This window comes from Eucyclogobius newberryi, unplaced genomic scaffold (genome assembly GCF_026437365.1).
Source record: "Eucyclogobius newberryi isolate DKJ021-1_F unplaced genomic scaffold, fEucNew1.0.hap1 SCAF_19, whole genome shotgun sequence".
In the NCBI taxonomy this organism is placed as follows: domain Eukaryota; kingdom Metazoa; phylum Chordata; class Actinopteri; order Gobiiformes; family Gobiidae; genus Eucyclogobius; species Eucyclogobius newberryi.
In genome coordinates, this window is record NW_027315823.1 from 9308675 (window position 1) to 9328480 (window position 19806).

At 40.7% G+C, this 19806-nt stretch overlaps 1 protein-coding gene across 3 annotated transcripts in view; it reads left to right on the forward strand.

Annotated features, from left to right (window-relative positions):
* Nucleotides 1-18922, forward strand: part of LOC140365315 (chemokine-like protein TAFA-1) — a 146868-nt gene extending 127946 nt beyond the window's left edge. Inside the window, exons 4-6 of one of the 3 annotated variants that reach the window (XM_072451675.1) lie at nucleotides 6570-6694; nucleotides 8876-8967; nucleotides 18197-18922. In XM_072451675.1, the coding sequence (XP_072307776.1) occupies nucleotides 6570-6694; nucleotides 8876-8902 (152 nt within the window). In that variant the 3' untranslated portion in view covers nucleotides 8903-8967; nucleotides 18197-18922. Of the gene's footprint in view, nucleotides 1-6569; nucleotides 6695-8875; nucleotides 8968-11283; nucleotides 11361-18196 lie in introns of those variants that run through there. The other 2 variants (XM_072451676.1, XM_072451677.1) reach the window with 2 other exon arrangements.
* Nucleotides 18923-19806: the final 884 nt, after the last annotated feature.

A 19806-nucleotide genomic window follows, 5' to 3' on the forward strand; every position in this document is an offset into this window, starting at 1 on the left:
GAGGGATACACATGGAGGTCGGCAGAGAGTGATGTATGTGTTTGTCTCCAGAGATGACCTACGCTATGTTTCCTAGTCCTATACCTCCTATAGCGCAAGTTGTCACACAGTCCCGGGATGCACTACCAAACTCACCAAACTAACCTTAAAACAAACCACGTAGGCTGCAATTTTCAAACTTTATCAGCATTCAACAGGTTTGTGCATTATTTTTGCGCACCGGGATGTACAAATGATTGAGGGCAGAAGAAAGACAACACTTTTACGGGATTTACAAAGCGCCAGATTGACAGGAGAAGTATTTCTGCAACTAAACGGACTGGTAGTGACTCAAACCTCACGTTAATTAGACTACAAATACTTTTTTGCGACGATTATAGTAGAATTTATTGGGAATGATTTAACCTTTCTCTCATAACGATTTAGTTGTATTGAGGTTGTGTGTTAGTGATTGGTCTATTTCATTAGGCAAGAGCTTGGTTTGAAGAGAAACAATCCTGAATGCTTTTTTGCATAATACTGTATGCATAATAGATAAATTATACAAAATATAAATAAAATCACAAACTATAGTGAGTTGCTCCAATGTCCTTCCCCAGTCTCGTCCCCTTTTATACAACATTGTCCTGTCCAATAAAGCCCATGGACCAAAATGTCCTTTGAAAAACAAAAGGTTAAACGAAACAAAAACTAATCATTTACAAGTGTTTATTACATTGACATCAGAGCCACCGCATTAGTTGTAGCACATGTTTTTTCACAATTGTATCATTTTAATTGCCAACATCAGCAGAGGCTATTTAACATGGCTTTATAATAAAACACCTCCAGGGACACATTTTGATAATATTAGAAGGTGAAAATGTAATCAACTTTCCAGATTCTGCAGGGTTATTCTCTTTAAAAGCATCCTTGGGTCAGGTAAGGCTCGCTAATGTTTAGTCTGGTTAGTTTTGATTTAATGACAAGATAAAGATAAACTCCAAATGCCAAAAAATCTGGTTTGTTTTTCCTGGGATTAAGAATTGTTGTTTAATGTATATTTTAACTATACCAGTTTTCTATTAGTAAAACTGGAAAATTACATAAATTAAGATAAACTTACAGTTCTAACATGCTGTTTTGAGCATCTGTTCCATACATATGGAGAACGTGCTCCAAAGTAAGCCGTAGTATATGATTAATAATGGCCATGACACAAAGATACAGTCCAATTACTCTACATATAGTATATACCACAACCCACCTACAGCTGCTGCAGTTTAATTTCAACTACATAAACAAATATGAAGTTTTATTGGCCAATCCACATAATACAACACATAATCACACTGCCACTTGCAATTTTTTTAGAACTTTTTTTCAATTAAGCTGCAATTATAGGTTTTGACAGCCCTCTTTGGATTCTGATTACCGGTAAATTTGGCCAAAGAAGCAAAATCAGAAAATCAAGCTTTTAAAAGTTACTCTTATAGTTATTTTTATGATGTTATATGCCTTCACTCGAATTGCCATCTTTTCCCCTGCACGCATTTTTACACTTGATCTCGCTATAAAAGAAAAACGCCATTACATTTTGCGAGGAGCAAATCTTTTGGTATGTTGGCGTATAATTCCTACATTGCCAACCTTGTGAGCTCTCTTCTTCATTCCATTTGTCAATCCATGGCAGCTGACATACTTTTACTATTGTTTCCAGCGCCTGTATTTATCTTTCTTTGGCTGACTATATTTATGCACATGATCAAGGGCTTTTGTTCCCGGATTTTTAATTGAGTCAAACGCATTGTGGCAGTCGCGGAGAGACTAACCTACATCATCCATGGCCCTTGTTAAATTCTGCTTTATGTGGCCCATTTATTTTGAGCCATTTAGCCTTCAGATAATTGGTGGTTCGTGGCAGACTTCCACACACGTGTTAGTTTGTTTTTGTCGTAACATATCTGCAGTTTTGAGGTTGTGTGATATCACGGATGTCTCCAGCTCTTCGTTAATAGACTTGTATATCTGACACAAAGCAGAGCAGCAGGTTTAATACCAGAAAAGTGGTTTGTTGTGGCTTTTGCCTCCAGCTTCTATTTAGAGAGTTTTTGCTTTGTGTGCGTTCCTGTTATCAATTTGGAATGAGTTTGGAGCGTTCGCTGTGGTATAGACATTTGAAAGGAAACGGGAACTAACTCCTTTGAGCGACCTTTTGTGTTGTTTTTATAGTACATATTCCGTAGTATAATGGAAGGCCTATATTTGTCCTGAAAAGTGAAATACCAAGTTAATTCAGGTGCATTCATGTGCATTTCATGAGGTAAAATATTCCTGTGAAAATCTATGACAACTTTCTAGATTTCTGCATTTTTTAGGATAATAGTCCACTAATGTTGTCATATTTTTGTACTTTTGTAAAATGTAGACTGTGCAAGGGCTATTTAAAAGTGGGCATATTGCGCTACTACTTTAATGAGCTCTAAACCTGTCACAACTTTGTTCCCTCATCATTAGGTTTTGTCATACTTTTTGGAGGCTTGGACTATCATATCATATATCACTGATCTTTTTAAGAGCTGAAATTCATGTCTGTGTGGAGCATGAAATAACCTTGAATCATTAATCGAAATCTTCTGTAAAACTGTCTGTAGCCTTTGCCAACAGGTTGAAATACTAAACCTGCGGTTCTGAACTTTTTTTCTTGTATAAGCTTTGGGTGAGAGTGTATATACAGTTTTGTCAGGGCAGTTTTCTTCGTTTCTCCGGCTGAATAAGCAGCTGTGACATTGTGAACATGTTGAAATGTGCGCCTGTGAATTGCAGTTGCAGGTATCGGTTCCAGCTTCCTATTTCCTCCTTTCACAGTTTCAAAATCAGGTGCAAAAGAAGATCTCTGCAGTCAGTGGTGGATGGAGTACTCACATTTGTAGTAAAGGTACAGCTAACAGAGCAAAAAATACTTTAAAAAGTAAAAGCACCACATCTCCACAATCTACGCAAGTAAAAGCATTGAAGTGCTCATTGAAAATTGACTGTCTGGGTAGAGTAAAAGTAGTTCACACATATGTTTAAACGTGTATAAGAGTCAAACGCAGGGATCTTGATAAAGAATTGTGCGGATTTTCAGTCAACAATATCAAAAAGTCAAATCCTTCAGGCAAGTTTTCTGTATAAATGTGCTTAAAAAGTACTTCTCAGTCCAATTAAAGCTGTAGTGGGATACAATTACAGTTACCGGCTCTGTAGTAGGTAAAAGTAAAAGTATTCAATATTATTTGTGTGTTATTATTTAGTGCAGGCATGTCCAAACTAGGGCCCGGGGGCCAAATGCGGCCCTCAAACCAATTTTTGTTGGCCCTCCAGCTTCCTGCTATGTCGGCCCAAACAACAAAAACTAGTACTTTTTACTGTGAAATTGGGAAAATTCAGGCATGTTAATATTATACCAACCTAATATTAATAGTCTAGGTCTAAATTAAAGGTGTGGAGACTCATTGCGATTACGCCAAATGCAAAATTTCTAATGATTCACTTTGACATTCAACAAATTCGACATTGTCAAGTTGTTTGTGGCCCTCTGCCCCGTTTAAGTTTCAAAATGCGGCCCTTGGTGAAAAAAGTTTGGACACCCCTGATTTAGTGTTTATATAGCAACCAAGCCATAATACAATAAAAAGTACAGATAGATAAAAAATTACTTCAGCACAGACCTTTTACTTTTGCAATGTGTTACTTTCCACCACTGTGTGCATCATTACAGTGCAGAATGCCAATACTGACCTTTTGTGATCCGACTTACTGTAAGAAAAGAATCAAAGAGGATGAACTACTTATTGCATATTTAGTGGCGAGTGTGCGCTGTAGAGAAGATTGGTGGAGAGGGTAATTAGTGGAAATGGTAAACAGCCACAGGGAAGCCAAAGGGCGACTCTACAGCTGGTTAACGAACGAAAATAACAGAAATATCAGGAATCTGTAGCAGCCCCTTTATGCATCCTTGCTCTTGTCTGTCCGGTCCACTCCGCAGTCGCAGTGAGATGACGCCACTTTGGCCCAAATCGACCCGGCTGGACCTGTAACCTAGCAACACACATTTTAAGGGGCGAAAAACCTCACCTGAGTTTGAGAAAGTGCCATAAAACAACTTCTAGCACCCAGTGATTTGACCTTCTCTTGATAAAAGGAAAGACGCTCTTTGGAGATTTGTGCAAAGGGAGAAAAAAAAGAAAAGAGAAAAGAAAAATCCACACTGTCGGCTTTTAAAAAATTCAGCTGGGGAACGAGGCGTCTTATCACCTAGAAATTGTGTTGAACTTTCCGCATTCTCTATCAGAAGCGGCGACTAGAACACTGTAAATAATGAAATGTCTTTTAAATGCCAAGGTTAATAATTGTAACGGAGTATGCATTTGTTTGATTTACAGCGCAGCCATTTCAGTTAAACACTGTTGTAGAGTCTGACATTTAGAATACATATAGACACAAAATTGCTGACATAATGAAGCAGGCAGTAAAACAGGTTCGCAAAATGGCTTATTGGTAGAGCTGCAGCACTTATGCATGGACTCTACAGCCTGCTTTAGAGTCACAGGCACAAGCTTTTGCTCCGGATGTTTGCAAAAGTGTCTCTCCCACTCTAAAGACGAATAATGGCAATACAATTATGGATTTTAGAGAATTAGAGAAAAAAGGTGTCAATATTTAAGTTAAAAGCAATACGTTCCTTTGCAATGTTGCTCGAAGAAAACAAGAAGGTTCCTCAAGTCTTAGCAATACCTGTTTTATTCTGGTGGCTAAATGTCTTCTGTGTACGTCTTCAATCTTCAACAAAACCGTGTGACATAGGCCCATGTTGACAAAGATAAACCAGCAAATATAGGGACAATAAATATGTTTGTTTGTTTGTATATTGCTGGAAAAATGTATATAGCAATTTAGCTTTGATCAAAAATTGAAATTGTCCTGCCTGTAGACTTGAAATATTTCTGATCTATGCAATTATTCTACATTCTACATATGTTCTTTTTATCAGCAGCCTTGGACAAAACTGACTAAAGTGTTCAATTGAATAAATTGGTTTTATGGTAATAAGCACATGTAATCATGAAGTCTCGCTTGGGTTGCATTATTATGTCATAAATGTCATAAATAGACAGAAAGATTCCACCCTGAGTCTCCACAGCTCAGCATCAGCCTCGTGCTTATGACAAGTTAGACGGCACATTTCATTCAAACGTAGTGAACATGATTATATCTGTAATTTAATGGAATGCCTATTTGTCCCCATTTTGACTATAATAATTGGACTTTTGGTTGGACATGAGCAGCAGATGTGACACAACTCCAGTCCACAACTGTTACCTAGCAACCATATTGTGAACAAAAACCCACACAAATTACACAATAGTTATGCTTTGACCAATAATAATAATACCTGAAAACACCTTTGCGTTATTAAATGATAGTTTAAAGTGCCACTGACAGTTTGGACAACTGATTGAGCTAAAATGCAGCTAAGATAAATACTTTAAGAATTTTGCTGAAAATTATGAAAATCACAGAATAGCACATTTCTTTAGGTTTATAATTTCCCTTCCTGTTTGTAATTGGATTTACATCACACTAGGAAATTACCCAGAAAACACCGGGCAAAAACTCTTTCAAATAAGAAAATATGACGACCTTTATGTTGTTGAATTAATGTTTAGGGCATCAGAAAAGTAGTTTCATGTCATTTTCTACAGATTTTTCAAAATTGTCTCCACAAATTCCTGCTTAATTGGTGTAAAACTATAATTTATACGTACAACAGGTATAAACACACCAAATAAAGTCAACATTAGAAAATCATAATGTCATTTGCACTTTAATTCAGAACGTCGCTTATGGACGACACAAAGAGTGGGATTTAGTTTTAGAACTTAGCTGTAGTTCATTTAATTTTCTTTATTGTTTTTCACACTTTCCTTGCAAACTGCCACTTGTATAAATACTCACCACATACATTATCACTCCAAACAAAGTAATAGTTATCAAAATATGAGAACCTGTCATAGGTACTTTAAGAATGTCTCTCATTGTTGGATAAATGTGCAATTTGTTTTAATGCTTGAATAGCTATAGAGGTTATACTCCTACATTCTTTTATAAGAAAAATGCTAATCAACATTCCGACAGAGAGCAGAATTATGCACTGCACTACTGATAACCTGTGTTCCTTTGCTTTTTCTGCCTATTTTTTTGTCCGTGGAAACATTGTTGGTCTTGAATTAACTGAATGGAGTTTCTCAGTTTTAGTTTTACTTGTGTTTTGAGCTCTTACGGTAGAAAATGGCATTACTCACGATTGCCCTTCATACGTTTATGCCACTCACTGGTAAAAGCCAAAATGTCACCTGCATAATCTCTATTGTGCTGTAAGGCAAGACATTGGACTAATCTTCCCTCCAGTGTCTTATCTATACGGTCCGTGTGTCTGGTTTTATCTTCTACAATGTGTCCAACCTTGTGTTATCTCTTTTTAAATAGCCAAACTCGGTATTTCCTTCTCTTCTTGGCTCTGATGACCTGTGTTGCTCTGTCCCTAGCGTCCATTGTAATTGGAAAATGGTGGTGTGAGATGGAGCCGTGTCTGGAGGGAGAGGAGTGCAAGACTCTGCCTGACAACTCGGGATGGATGTGCTCCTCTGGGAACAAAATCAAGACCACGAGGGTGAGCGCTAACTCACTCTCTCACAGCAAACACAGAGATCACACTGCGCCTTACGTAGCACACAGCACACACATGCGCACGCCTCACACGGCTCTCTTCAGTGAACACGAGCTTCTGGCTGCTGTCCATGTGCGTTTACAGGCACATGCTGCTACAGTCTCTTCATCAGTGCTACTGTGTTGTTAGGGAGATGGATTAACACGGTGTATGAATCAATCTTTTCTTTTTAAAACACATCAATCACAATGCAACATGGACAATAGTTAAGGGGGTATCATTACATTTCAGTCTGAAGAGGTCGACTTTTTTTCGTCATACTTCTGTGTCACTTACCTCTCAGACACATGCATTTAAGTCCAGAATTTTAAATGGATAATATCAATAAATAAATAAATATAGATAAATGAATATTAAAAGCCCAGCAACCCAGTAGTATGACACATTATCAATAGGGCAGATTATAGTATGCAGTTATGTGCTGATTTGTCCTCATTTAAAATACAACATATAAATTCATTATGTAATTTTAATAGTAAATCAGAGGTTGAAACTGTCCATCAAGATAAATCATCATAATTAAGTTTAGCCTACTGTATGATGGGAAAGAGTGTGTTGATCGTATTGAATATCCATATAGAGCATAACGTGTCATTGAGAAAGTATTTGACCAACTACTGCTATATACACCCACTGACCACATACTTTACCTCCAAAATGACTCACGTTACAACTTCAAATTATATTTTCTCCAAACTTAAACGGCTGAAGTCACTTAACCAGTGCCAGTGACATGCCACATACCAGGGCCTACTTTGTCAAGCGTTTGCTCATGTGCAAAAGCAAAAATACACACTTTACCTGAAACGCTTTTGGCTTGACTCTTACTTGTATTTTGCAGCAGCTTTCCGCTCCATCAAACTGTACTTTTATGCTTTTACTGTGTCTTTTTAAGTCTTGAGACCCAAACGTTCTGTCATTGCGTCTCTGTTCATGTCCCGTTATCCTGGTTCATATTCTCTGTGCCAGACTCAGCAGCACTGGTTCCTGTTAAAGGTTGCCACATGTCCATCTGCCCCAAAGCATCATGTCGATTCAAACGCAGCGCAGATTTGGCTCTGGATGTGCATCTGGAGATGGAGGAGGATGCTGTGCCTCCTCCATTGGCATACAATCTCTCCATCTCCTTTTATCTAGCCTTTTTGAGGAGCAAATTTGACTTTTTTTTTTCTATGTGGCTGTTGGCTGCTCTAATACACACTGAAGCATGTTAGTTTGTACTCACAATGTAGCCCGAGGATTGATAAATCAGGCCTTTTAATCAACAGAGCAGTCTGATATTGCTTGGTTTAGGGGAAAGTTATTTTATTTCCTGTTGTACTTTTGAAAAATCTAAGCATTATAAAGCAGTAATTCACCGAGCCTCTCATCGGTGAAACAATAACGAGAGCCGACTGTTGAGCCTCCCGAGAGAGCAGAGTGTGCAGAGAAGAGGAGAGCACAAACAGGTGGGCTGAGCCTGGGGCCTCTCCCTGCACTAAAGCTAACACCCTCTTGTCCTGCTCCTCGCTAAACCCATTCTCAGCGCGGCTCCATCAGATTGAAACCACTTCTCAATCCGTCAGCGACAAGCCGATGGTCGGATTGTGTTTATTTAATAGACTGTTCCTTTATTGCCCGCCTCCTAACTCTGTGCGGGACTGTCAGCTTGAGTTGACCGGTGGTTGCAAAACACTTTCTACCACTGCTCCACCCCAATCTTCTTTTCAATAATCTTAAACTAAGGAAAAATCCAAATAAACCATTGACGTATAGATGGACACTTTGAAATAAAAACAGCCCATGCAAGTTTGCTGCCAACAATTCAGGCTTCTTAGAGTATTTTGTTGCATTTAATTGCGCCGTTGCTGGGCCTTCTCAGTCAACCACAGGCCGTAAATTAACAGAGAGAAGTTGGTGAAATGGGCGTTTTCCAGCCTGCCCAGGTAAGGAGCAGAACTTGACATACTAAAGAATGCATCTCTAATTCGCATCTCAGTCCTTTGCACAACTTAGAATCTCACTGCTATATAATTAATGTAGGGAGGGGGGTAAAATTGATTAAATTGTATAGTTGGGGAGGGGCTGAAGCTGCTTTACTGCCCAATACACACATGTCCTTTTCTCTTGACCCTCTCTTTGCAGAACACCCAGCCATACTCCCCTTTTTAGCTTCTGGAAGCAAAATGCAGAGGATGCGTCAACAGAAATTGAGCTGCATTCTTGCTTCTGTAAAGGTTAGTCTTTCTCAAACTGTTTTCCTGTCTCTGTCTCACAGTCACATGACCGTGCCCACTTGTTAAATGTGTGTCGAGAGACCAGCTTGGGACCAGCTCTTGTTCAATGACTTCTCATTAACCTGAACACTCAGTGCAAAGTAATGGAGAGTGTGTTTACATGTTGTGCATGATTAGGCAGACGTGACCCTAATGCCAAGCGCTCTGCTGCCCATTATAAACTTGTGTCAGGTGAATATGAAGTAGAGTTTAATAGACATGTTTTAATGAAAATTATAAACGTTTATTTATTATTCACATGAGGGAATACATTGTTTACAGCATTACCAGCATTAGCAGCTAGCTTCTTGAGACACAGTTTTGACCCTTGACCTCTTTGAAAAATGTGCATAGACACCACAAGCCTCTAATCACTCCCTTGGGGCTAAGACATAGTTTTATACATCAGAACTGTACATCACTTAAAAGGTACATCATGTAACTTTTCTGGTCTGGTCTAATTGCATTTATTCATTTATATGTGTTTTTATGACTACAAAAGATATTTAGAAAAATATACATTTTTGCTGTGACACATTTTAATTGTAAGTTAACCTGGTTGTCCACATAAAGATACTTAAGTTTAATGCCATATTGTGGAACATTTCAGGCTAAAAGCTAAAACATGTCTTTGGTCACAAACAGGTGATGAACCCATCCATAAAAGTTACATTGAGCACCTTTAACAAATTAATATACTTCGCACCATCTTACACTTATTATGTTTTACATTTATGATGAATGCAATTAAAATCAATGAGTGCTATTATATCATAAAATCATGTAAGGGAAAGAAAAGAAATAAGAAAGTCCTGCCCAAGCATGGTTTGTTTTGTAATACCACAGCTTATATAAAGTTAAGATCACAAACAAAACCTAATTATGAGTTGTTCCATTTGCATTGCAATCAAAAACAAAACAAAGACACATTTATTTCATTAGCATTACTTGTTGAAGTAGTAATTCATTTGTTTATTTGCTTAATTCAAGTATTGGGTCCTTTACAGAGTGAGCTTGATGATCATCTTTCATGTATGACAAGGCATTTTTCAGCTCAGTCGCTAAAATTCGTCAGAATCGCTCTCAAACGCAGCTCCCCGTGTTCACCTACATCAAATATTCCTCAAGCGGCAGATTCAGCGTGTCTGGCTTCACCTTCGTAACAAACTCTATCGTTGCCACACCTGATCTGATAGCCTAGTGTGTGTGTCTGTGTGTGTGTGTGTGTGTGTGCGTGCGTGCGTGTGTGTGCTTGCCTGTGTGTCGTGACCAGTCCGCTCTGCTCTCCTCTGATCCACCATCTTTTGTTCCCCGTCCTGTTCTGTGCTATCAGCTCCAGTGTGTTTTTTTGATTACCGCGGCGACAGCAGTGCAGTGCCAATCCCATTAGGCTGTATAATCTGTGACTTGCTTTCAGAAATCCTCTCTCATGTGCTACTACTTACACCGCTGCGTTTGATGTATCTAGCATGTGTGTGTGTTTGCCCAGAACTCTTCCCTTTGGGTTTCCGTGTCTTATCAGTAGCCACTTGATATCCTGACCCCTCCTTTCCCCTTCCCCTTGAGACTGTCCACGATGCAGCTATCAGGACACTTTCTCGCCCGCAGCGCACATGAAAGCCTCGTCCGTCCCCCTATTCGGCTCGGTTTTAATCACCGTCTCGCATTCGCCTGACTCCGGGGCCAGAACGGTCACGTTTGCTTTTGGTTTCGGAAAGCCAGAGAGCCCGCATCACGGCACGTTTGCTCACAGCTTTCCCCCCCGATCGCACGCAGGTTTTGTTTTGCTCTGAAAAGTGTCAGTCAGACAGGCAGCGGTAGGTTTACAAAGGTGCTTAATCATTTCAATTGACTTTATCAGTTAAGCAATAAGGAGGAATTTAAGAAAAAGTAGTAGTTTTCTATGTCTATCAGGAGTTTCAGTGAATGAGAATCAATAATTAAGTGTATTATAAGGACAATACAAACCAAATGATTAATTCACGATTCGCATTTTATACATTTTACCTTCAGATTGGATTTTTCTGTTCTTAATAATGTCAGAATATGGCTATTATTATAGTTTTTGCTCCATTGCATTTCATAAATCACATGTTAGGCTACAATCAGACAAGATAGTCACTCTTTTTACTTTTTTCCTCTCCCTTTTCTTGTTTAAAGTAGCAACAGGTATAAATGCAACACATGCAGACTTTCTTTATTTTACTTGGCGTGCGTAGTGAGAAACAGCAGCCTGACGCCGTTCTTTCTTGTTTTTTGCTTTCTTTTGTCTTTCAGAGAGGGAGTCCTTCATTGGCTGTACTGTAGCAGAGCACAAGTCAGGCCCTTATGTTTGTGGAGGTCCCAGTGAGAGCAGATTCCAAAAAACCCATCCTAAAGCTGCATTAGCCGCTCTTGTCTCTGTAGAACACTGTGCTAAAATACTGTAGTACAATTTTTTCATTTTTTGTTACGATGCAAGACACTGCAGGGGGTAAAGGATGTCGCTGTAACACAATTTGTGAGGGGGCTCGGTTGAGACAAGACAGAGACAGGGTCCATGGGAATTAAATGTATAATGTAATAAAGTGGTGTTGTTCAGTTCACAATTTTTAATAATTTATTTTAGCATATATTTTTGCTCTCGTTGTTATACTTCATTTTAGAATTATGGCTTCAAAAGTAGTGCAACTTGACCCTTCTAGTCAGTTCATTACAAACAAAAGGAAAGGTTCAGAATCAGAATCAGAAATGGTTTAAGCCAATTAACAAAATTCACAAACATAGGAACTTGTTACACTGAATCGGTGCAGCATAAAACAATTAACACAATAATATAGAAGATATATAGAATTAAAAAGGGCCTGCATTGAAGAAAAACGATTTAAATGTACTATAAAATAAAAAAAATACGCTTACTATGTACACAAAATGTACAGTTAAATGTACAGATGTAGTGCAGAAAGTGAACAGTGCAGTGAGTGGTTGATTAAAATATAAGTTATTGCGTTAATGTGCAAATCAGCCAGAATCTCAAAGGTGCATTATGTCACTTTTCTGGTAGAGTGCCTGGAAATGTTATTATTATTTATACGTATGCAAATAAATGTACCTTTATCCATGGAGACAAGCAGGTTATGCCACCAGATTAAATTACATATCAGATCTGTGGAAGGTGAGCCGCTCTCAGAAATGAAGCCTGCGTAAATTCAGCCTGGAAGACCTAACTCCACCCATCTACGTCAAGGCCACCATGGAAGGACCCCTCTCCCCAGCGCCATCATCGCACTCAAGCGGGCACCCGCCTGTTCGTCTGCGAGAGTCACATCCCTCACTTCACCATGGACTCTCCCAGGTTTCTGCGCTTATCCCAAAGAGGTTATGCAGTTTTTCCTGACCAAAGAAGTAGGGTGAAAGGTCAGGGGGCGTCTGTACCATGGCCCTCGCACCTGCTCCTCATCCCCAATCAACGCTCCCAGTGACTCCTCCCCGCTCCCAATCAGCGCCCAGGCGGTCGCATTTAAGCGCTCAGGCAGATGGCTCGGCCGCTCAAACCGTACTGCGACCCACCACCTCCCCAGCTCCTCCTCTACATTCCCCTCATCATCTACCACCACCAGTCTCCAGGCTCTGGGGAGACATCTAATACAAATAGATCATGGAGTGGCCATGATTGCAACGTCTTCCGCCGGGGTCTGAGCGCCAAATAACTCGCAAATAAAGCTTGCTAAACAGTCCATTCTCGTGGTCTCTTTGTCTCTCCAGGGTGAAATAATGTTTTTCAAGATATTTCATCAATACAAACGAAAAAATACAAAGATATAAACAGAAAGATAAAATAATGAATAACCATAGTATACATTATAATTAAAAGCCATAGCATATCCATAGACACCAGAGAGGTTACATAGTGCACCTTTGATATGAGCCTTTCCATACACAATATTATTACTTACTTTTTTCTTTCAACACTAGCAACGAGGAAACAAAGGAAAGAAGTAATGGAGCAGGGGTTTAAACTCCAGGTACTTTTTCTTGAACTATAGCCAGATAAGACTTGTAGGTGTCCAGAGAGCTGCCCCTCAGTTATTCAGCAGGAGTGAGGACCATGTTTCAAATAAATAGCACTCAGTGACAGGAAGTAGCTGTATCTGAGAGACCATTTCAGAGCAAAAGTGACCTGCATTACACTTGTCATCCACTGATTCATCTGAAGGAGGCACACTCCGATCCAGCCCTAACTTCTGTAAATAATGTGTAAAAGATTTATCTGAGATTCTTTCTCATACTCGACTATGGACAATGACACAAGTGTAAATAAATGTTTTTGACCAGTTCCTGAGAGAGCTCTTTTCCCAACCTGTGCAAAGATCCATTTTACAGAAATAAATAGAAGGAAAACAAAGTTTCTGAGGACCACATGATCGCCCCAGTAATTCCTAATTATGAATACACATATTTTGTTTAAAGGTGCCATAACATGCTTTTTTCACATTTCTTAGTCTATCCTAAGTGTATAATTGATAATAATAAAGGTTGTGCAACACCCTTAACATAATAGTTAAGAAATATCACCCAGACCTTGGACCCCCTCACCAACCCGGAAATGCAGACGGCTTGGTTTGATATTCGCCCCCACCCTTGCGAAGAGCGATCTGGTTCCCCCGCCCAACCCGTGACGTAGTCTCAGAGCGCGTGTGTGCCCCGCCCACCCGTGACGTAGTCTCAGAGCGCGTGTGTGCCCCGCCCACCATGACGTAGTCTCAGAGCGCGTGTGTGCCCTGCCCACCCGTGACGTAGTCTCAGAGAGCGTGTGTGCCCCGCCCACCCGTGACGTAGTCTCAGAGCGCGTGTGTGCCCCGCCCACCATGACGTAGTCTCAGAGCGCGTGTGTGCCCCGCCCACCATGACGTAGTCTCAGAGCGCGTGTGTGCCCCGCCCACCATGACGTAGTCTCAGAGCGCGTGTGTGCCCCGCCCACCATGACGTAGTCTCAGAGCGCGTGTGTGCCCCGCCCACCCGTGACGTAGTCTCAGAGCGCGTGTGTGCCCCGCCCACCATGACGTAGTCTCAGAGCGTGTGTGTGCCCCGCCCACCCGTGACGTAGTCTCAGAGAGCGTGTATGCCCCGCCCACCCGTGACGTAGTCTCAGAGAGCGTGTGTGCCCCGCCCACCCGTGACGTAGTCTCAGAGCGCCTGTGTGCCCCGCCCACCATGACGTAGTCTCAGAGAGCGTGTGTGCCCCGCCCACCCGTGACGTAGTCTCAGAGCGCGTGTGTGCCCCGCCCACCATGACGTAGTCTCAGAGAGCGTGTGTGCCCCGCCCACCCGTGACGTAGTCTCAGAGTGCGTGTGTGCCCCGCCCACCATGACGTAGTCTCAGAGAGCGTGTGTGCCCCGCCCACCCGTGACGTAGTCTCAGAGAGCGTGTGTGCCCCGCCCACCCGTGACGTAGTCTCAGAGAGCGTGTGTGCCCCGCCCACCATGACGTAGTCTCAGAGCGCGTGTGTGCCCCGCCCACCATGACGTAGTCTCAGAGTGCGTGTGTGCCCCGCCCACCATGACGTAGTCTCAGAGAGCGTGTGTGCCCCGCCCACCCGTGACGTAGTCTCAGAGAGCGTGTGTGCCCCGCTCACCCGTGACGTAGTCTCAGAGAGCGTGTGTGCCCCGCCCACCCGTGACGTAGTCTCAGAGAGCGTGTGTGCCCCGCCCACCCGTGACGTAGTCTCAGAGAGCGTGTGTGCCCCGCCCACCCGTGACGTAGCCCCACAGCTGTCTGCTCCGCGCTGCGCCGCTCCTGCCGCGCGAGCGAGTGACAAACGATAGAACTTCAGATCAACACTACTTTGTGCCTAAATAATCCTAGGCGGAAGGGGGAGGCGGGTGGAGAGGGGGGAGGGGGGGGATGATGACGCGTGCCTGTGGTTATGACGCGGTCCTGTGGACACCCCCCATCAGTTTGGAGATTCGAGGAAAGGAGATAGTCTGTAATATAGCTAAACACTGCGGGAATCAATCAAAAAAACACTCTGGGTACATATATGAAGCACAAATAGCAATGTAAGAAGGTTAAAAGCTCTGAAAAGTCGATTTTTCATATTATGGGACCTTTAAGGTGGAAATCTCCTTAATATCAAATAAATATTGAGGCTTGAATCAGGATATGGCACATCCCAACAGAAAGAAAGAGCAACATGAGGCTGAAAAAGAGTTATTTCTAATAATATATTTTTAAAACGTCTGTTGTTTTTTTATGCACACTATCAAGTTATAGTTATAATGTAGAGTCAACTTTTCCAAACAAGACCGGTTTATAATAAGATATTCCTTTATTGTCCCACATGGGGAAATTTCATATTTCATATATAATCAAGCATCAAAACAACACAGATGAGTGCTGGCACTGTGAGGGTCTAAGGACAGGGGACCCTGGGACATCGCCAAGTCCCTATAAACATTGTTTAATCCGTTTTCACTGTTGCCCTCCGAGGAAACTGCTGTTGTGATTTTGGGCGTTACAAAAATAAATGGAATTGAATTGATTGGTGAAGCCACAAGAATGTTCTGGCCTGCAGATGGCTGTCTGAGAACGCAATTATATTGTATTTATGTATTTGTTTGACAGGGACAATGCAATAATACATAGCTGCAAGCAGAACATGCAGCTGTTACGACGCATAGCTAGTGCTAATTCTAATGCTGATTCTTCACTTACTGTCGCCCTCAGAGGCAACCGTTGTTGTGATTTTGGGCGTTCAAAAATAAATTGAATTGAATTGAAATTGAACTACAAACATCTCTGCACATGAATGTAATGTAAAAGTAAATTGTACAAACAAGGCACCGGTAAATTCAAATGTAATCTTTTGGATTCCCACAATTCACCCAAACCCTGTTTAACAACACGGGGGTCCACAGCACACAGCTGAACGGAGCCTAATGCTTTGAGCCAAATAAATAACTTAAAAATAAAAACCTTCTTGACCCTGGTCCAACTTTGGTGATGTGTTGCTGTCATTTTCTTATTGTCATTTTTAAAGTTACATCTTGAATCAAAATGTTGGCCTCCATATTCATTTAATGCCACAAAATCGGATGGTTTAATAAGGAATTAACATTCTGATAATGTAGTCACCTGCAAGTGTTACTGAATGAGTCATGTGTTCTTCGCAACCTTCCAATATCAATTAAATATTTTTGGACGTACCGCGTTGTGTGGAGTTGTTTATTGTCGGGGTCTGTTCTTAAAGGCTGTTCTGAGGAGCTTCTGACACACAATGATTGATTATTTCAGCTCAAACACACGAGAAAGAGGAATAAGGGGAGATTGTGTTTGCTCTATATCTTCCTGCTAAAGCAATTGTCCTTGGCTTCGTTTACTAAGCGAAGTCTGAGTAAATTGCGATTTAATGCAGTCTGCAAATTAGAATGCCGGCTCTTTAGTTGGCAGCACGAATAAGAGGCGGGGAATCCTTCAGAAAATCTGCCTCTACCTGCAGCACTGCTCATTTGGACAGACAAAAAAGGAAAAGAACAAGTCAATTTAGTTCCATATATTTGCATACAAGTCCCTCATTCCAACTAACAAACCTCCGGGTAAATTGTGTCCTGGGCAGAATTGCATGTTCTCATTCTGCAAAGGTCATTCTACTCTGCAACACCGTGAATGTAGTCACTGATGATTCTTGCAAATATATGAAACACACACAATCAGGGAGGACAACAGTGGTTACAAATTGCATTGTCACTTCACTTGAAAACTATTATCCAAGTGGTCACATAAGCAGACTGTCATATTTGAAGCATTGTCACTGTTTTTGATTATTGTGATGGACATCCTTATCAATAAAACAAGTCAATATTTGGTGATAATTGACAGTATACTGCTAGAGGAAGCATATTTTAGGTAAATTAGGGGTACTCGGAGTGTGGGACAAAGCTTAGTGGGTACTCTTAGGTTGGGAAACAATTAACTAATAATGTAGCCTCTATATGTCAAGATACTAACATTTCAAACTTGATTCTGATGCCATAGAATAATAAATTATTTTATTACATTTTATTTATTTATTTATTTATGTTTCCCGTGCATAAGAACACTGGTAGGTCTGGTGCTCAATACCGATTTCGATACCACAATGATACTTTTTAGACAATCACATCAAATCAAAATGTTTGATCTTCTCGGAACCGTTTTAAATTATCTTGAGCTTTATAAGAACTAGAAGAGGAGCTCATGAATAATTTGTATGTGTGTGTTGAAAATGACCATGGTCTGTAGTCTAAATTATTATTATTATTTTAAACTATCATTGTGCCATGGTAATCGTTAATCGAGTATCGAGCCCATTCCTCAGTATCGAAACTGAGTTGGACATATTAGTACTGCGACAACACTAATGCGATCTTATGCTAGTCCTGATAAAAGATCCTTCTAAAACCGTTGAATATTTGAGATTTGTCTTTGTATGGATACTACAATTTCAATGAATATCTAATTGCCAATGCTTTTGACAAGCCTCTACCTGATATAGAGAGTAGTAAGTAAGAGACTAATATTATTGCTATAGCAGTGACTGTCACACACAGAGACACAGGCTTTCTCTTGTAAACTTGTAAACTTCAGATATTTCATTTCACAAGTGATGAAGAACAAACGCTTAGCCACATTCGCCGCATTCACAACTGTCAGAGGGCAAAAAGGGTGGATTAGTTTAACTGCAGTAGACATGGTTTTATCGAGCTACAGGATGCTGAAAAGCAGGACATTCAATAGCTGTCTCAAGGTTGCACAATGTTCTATTGAAATGTGTCCAGGCTGCAGCTCAGGCTGAATAAGAGTCCCTGAACCACAGTCGCAAAGAGAGCGCTCATTCTCCAAATAAACGAATGCTGCAATCACTGGTGTGCTCACTGGAAAGATTTTATACTGTAAAATGGGGGGCAAAAAATTATACACAATATGAAAACGCAACTGCGATGCTTTGCACTGTGTTTCTCTGTAAAAACACATTTCCATTTGCTGTTCTGCACATGTAAGCTGTCTGGTTTTAGAAGCAAGCACATCCACAGTTCAAACAGGCTCCTTTTTGTGCCTAACAAAGCATTCCCCCCGGGGTGTAATCCTCGCAAACGTAAACTCTCTTGTTCCTTCTAAGCATATATATGTTTTCTCTCCTCCTTCTCTTCTTCCTCCTCCCATGTTTTGCAGATAAATCCCAGGACCTAACAGAGAGTGCCCGTCATCCCATCCCTCATCCTTCGCCTCCTCCTCAGACTATACCACACCCACGGCTACAGCAGCAGCGGACTGGATTACCTGGGATCGCAGAGAGGACATCCACCCTGTGTAAAAAAAATAAAATAAAAAAAAGAAGCTCTGCTCGCTTGGTGCCAAGGATTTGACTGCAGAATAATCCCGGGGTTTGTTGAACGAGTGTCATGTTGGAGACTAAAACAGCTGTGGCCAAACCCTCCTGTTTCCCTCTTGTTTCCGTGTCCAACTCCCACGAACTGAAGCCGCTTTACAAGGGTTATTTATAGGTTCTTAAAACGTTATCAGAAGCCCAGTCTTTTTACTACACTGTCAAGACATTTCTATTGGATGGCTTTACGGAACGGATCGTTAAAAAGTGGGATGACAATGACACTGACCACTGACGAGAGACTATGAAGACTTTAAACGTGTACGCCAGGCCATTCAGAAAAACGATGGACATTTCTGTTTGAATTGTGGGCATGTCGGATGTAAATTCATCAGCATATTTTCTTTCCGTAAAACATTGTGTAAATATACATATAGAAATACATTATGTGTAATGACAGAAGCGAGCTATTAAAGATTCTATAGGACAATGGACAGAGTGCGGACGTGCTGAGGCTGTACCAGAAGAGTGAGGCGGATCGTACAGCGGCGTTTGAGAGGGTCAATGCGCTCAAATGAATGCTTTGGTTTTGCTATAACGCTGAACGCACAACATCTTTGAAGAGGAGCCAATGCATCTCACCGTTTTTACTTTACCGTTATGGGTTCTGAAGATTTTCCGATGATTTTGTTTCGGTTTTTGGTCAAATTTACTCGACACCATCTATTGGACATTTCAATCAAACGCTCCCAGTTTGACGTGCGGCTCCGGCTGTCACCGCGTATACAGTAGCTGGTGCACAACATTCTGCATGGCAACGGAAATTGGTTCAGTTGTAACGAAAGTGTGATCGCAAATGTCAAAATGTCCACTTCTATGAAAACAAGTCCATGTGGCTCTTTGAGAAATTTTGCAACACAGTAATAAAACATTCGGAATTATAGGGTTAGCGACGTGAAAGAAACATCAATGTCACCATTCCAAAATATTAGTCACTATGTCATTCTTAATGCCTAGGCCTGTCACCATAACGATTGAAATGCGATGTACTGCGAGAGAAAGTAAACGGTAATATTGAAACAACTTTATGTCAATGACACAGAAGTAGAATTATATGAAAACCATATGGCAGAAGTGGTAGATAATATTTTTTTTTTTTTTTAAACTTTCCTTGGAAATGTTGTCTACAATGGATTACTTCTGTACAAATTAGAGTTTACACTGACTAAGAACCATATTGTCAAGAAAATATGAGGTACAATAATTAAATAAATAGCACAATATAGCACACATTGAAATCACTGTACTTATTCAACTTTTTACAGCTCAAATGTTTAAAGTTCCTCAGAAATGCAAAGAATCAGTTTGCTCGAAACATAATGAGCCTCCAAAAATACTGTTCCGGTATTGAAATCTTGAACGATAAGTCGATATTATTGTGACAGGCCTATTAATG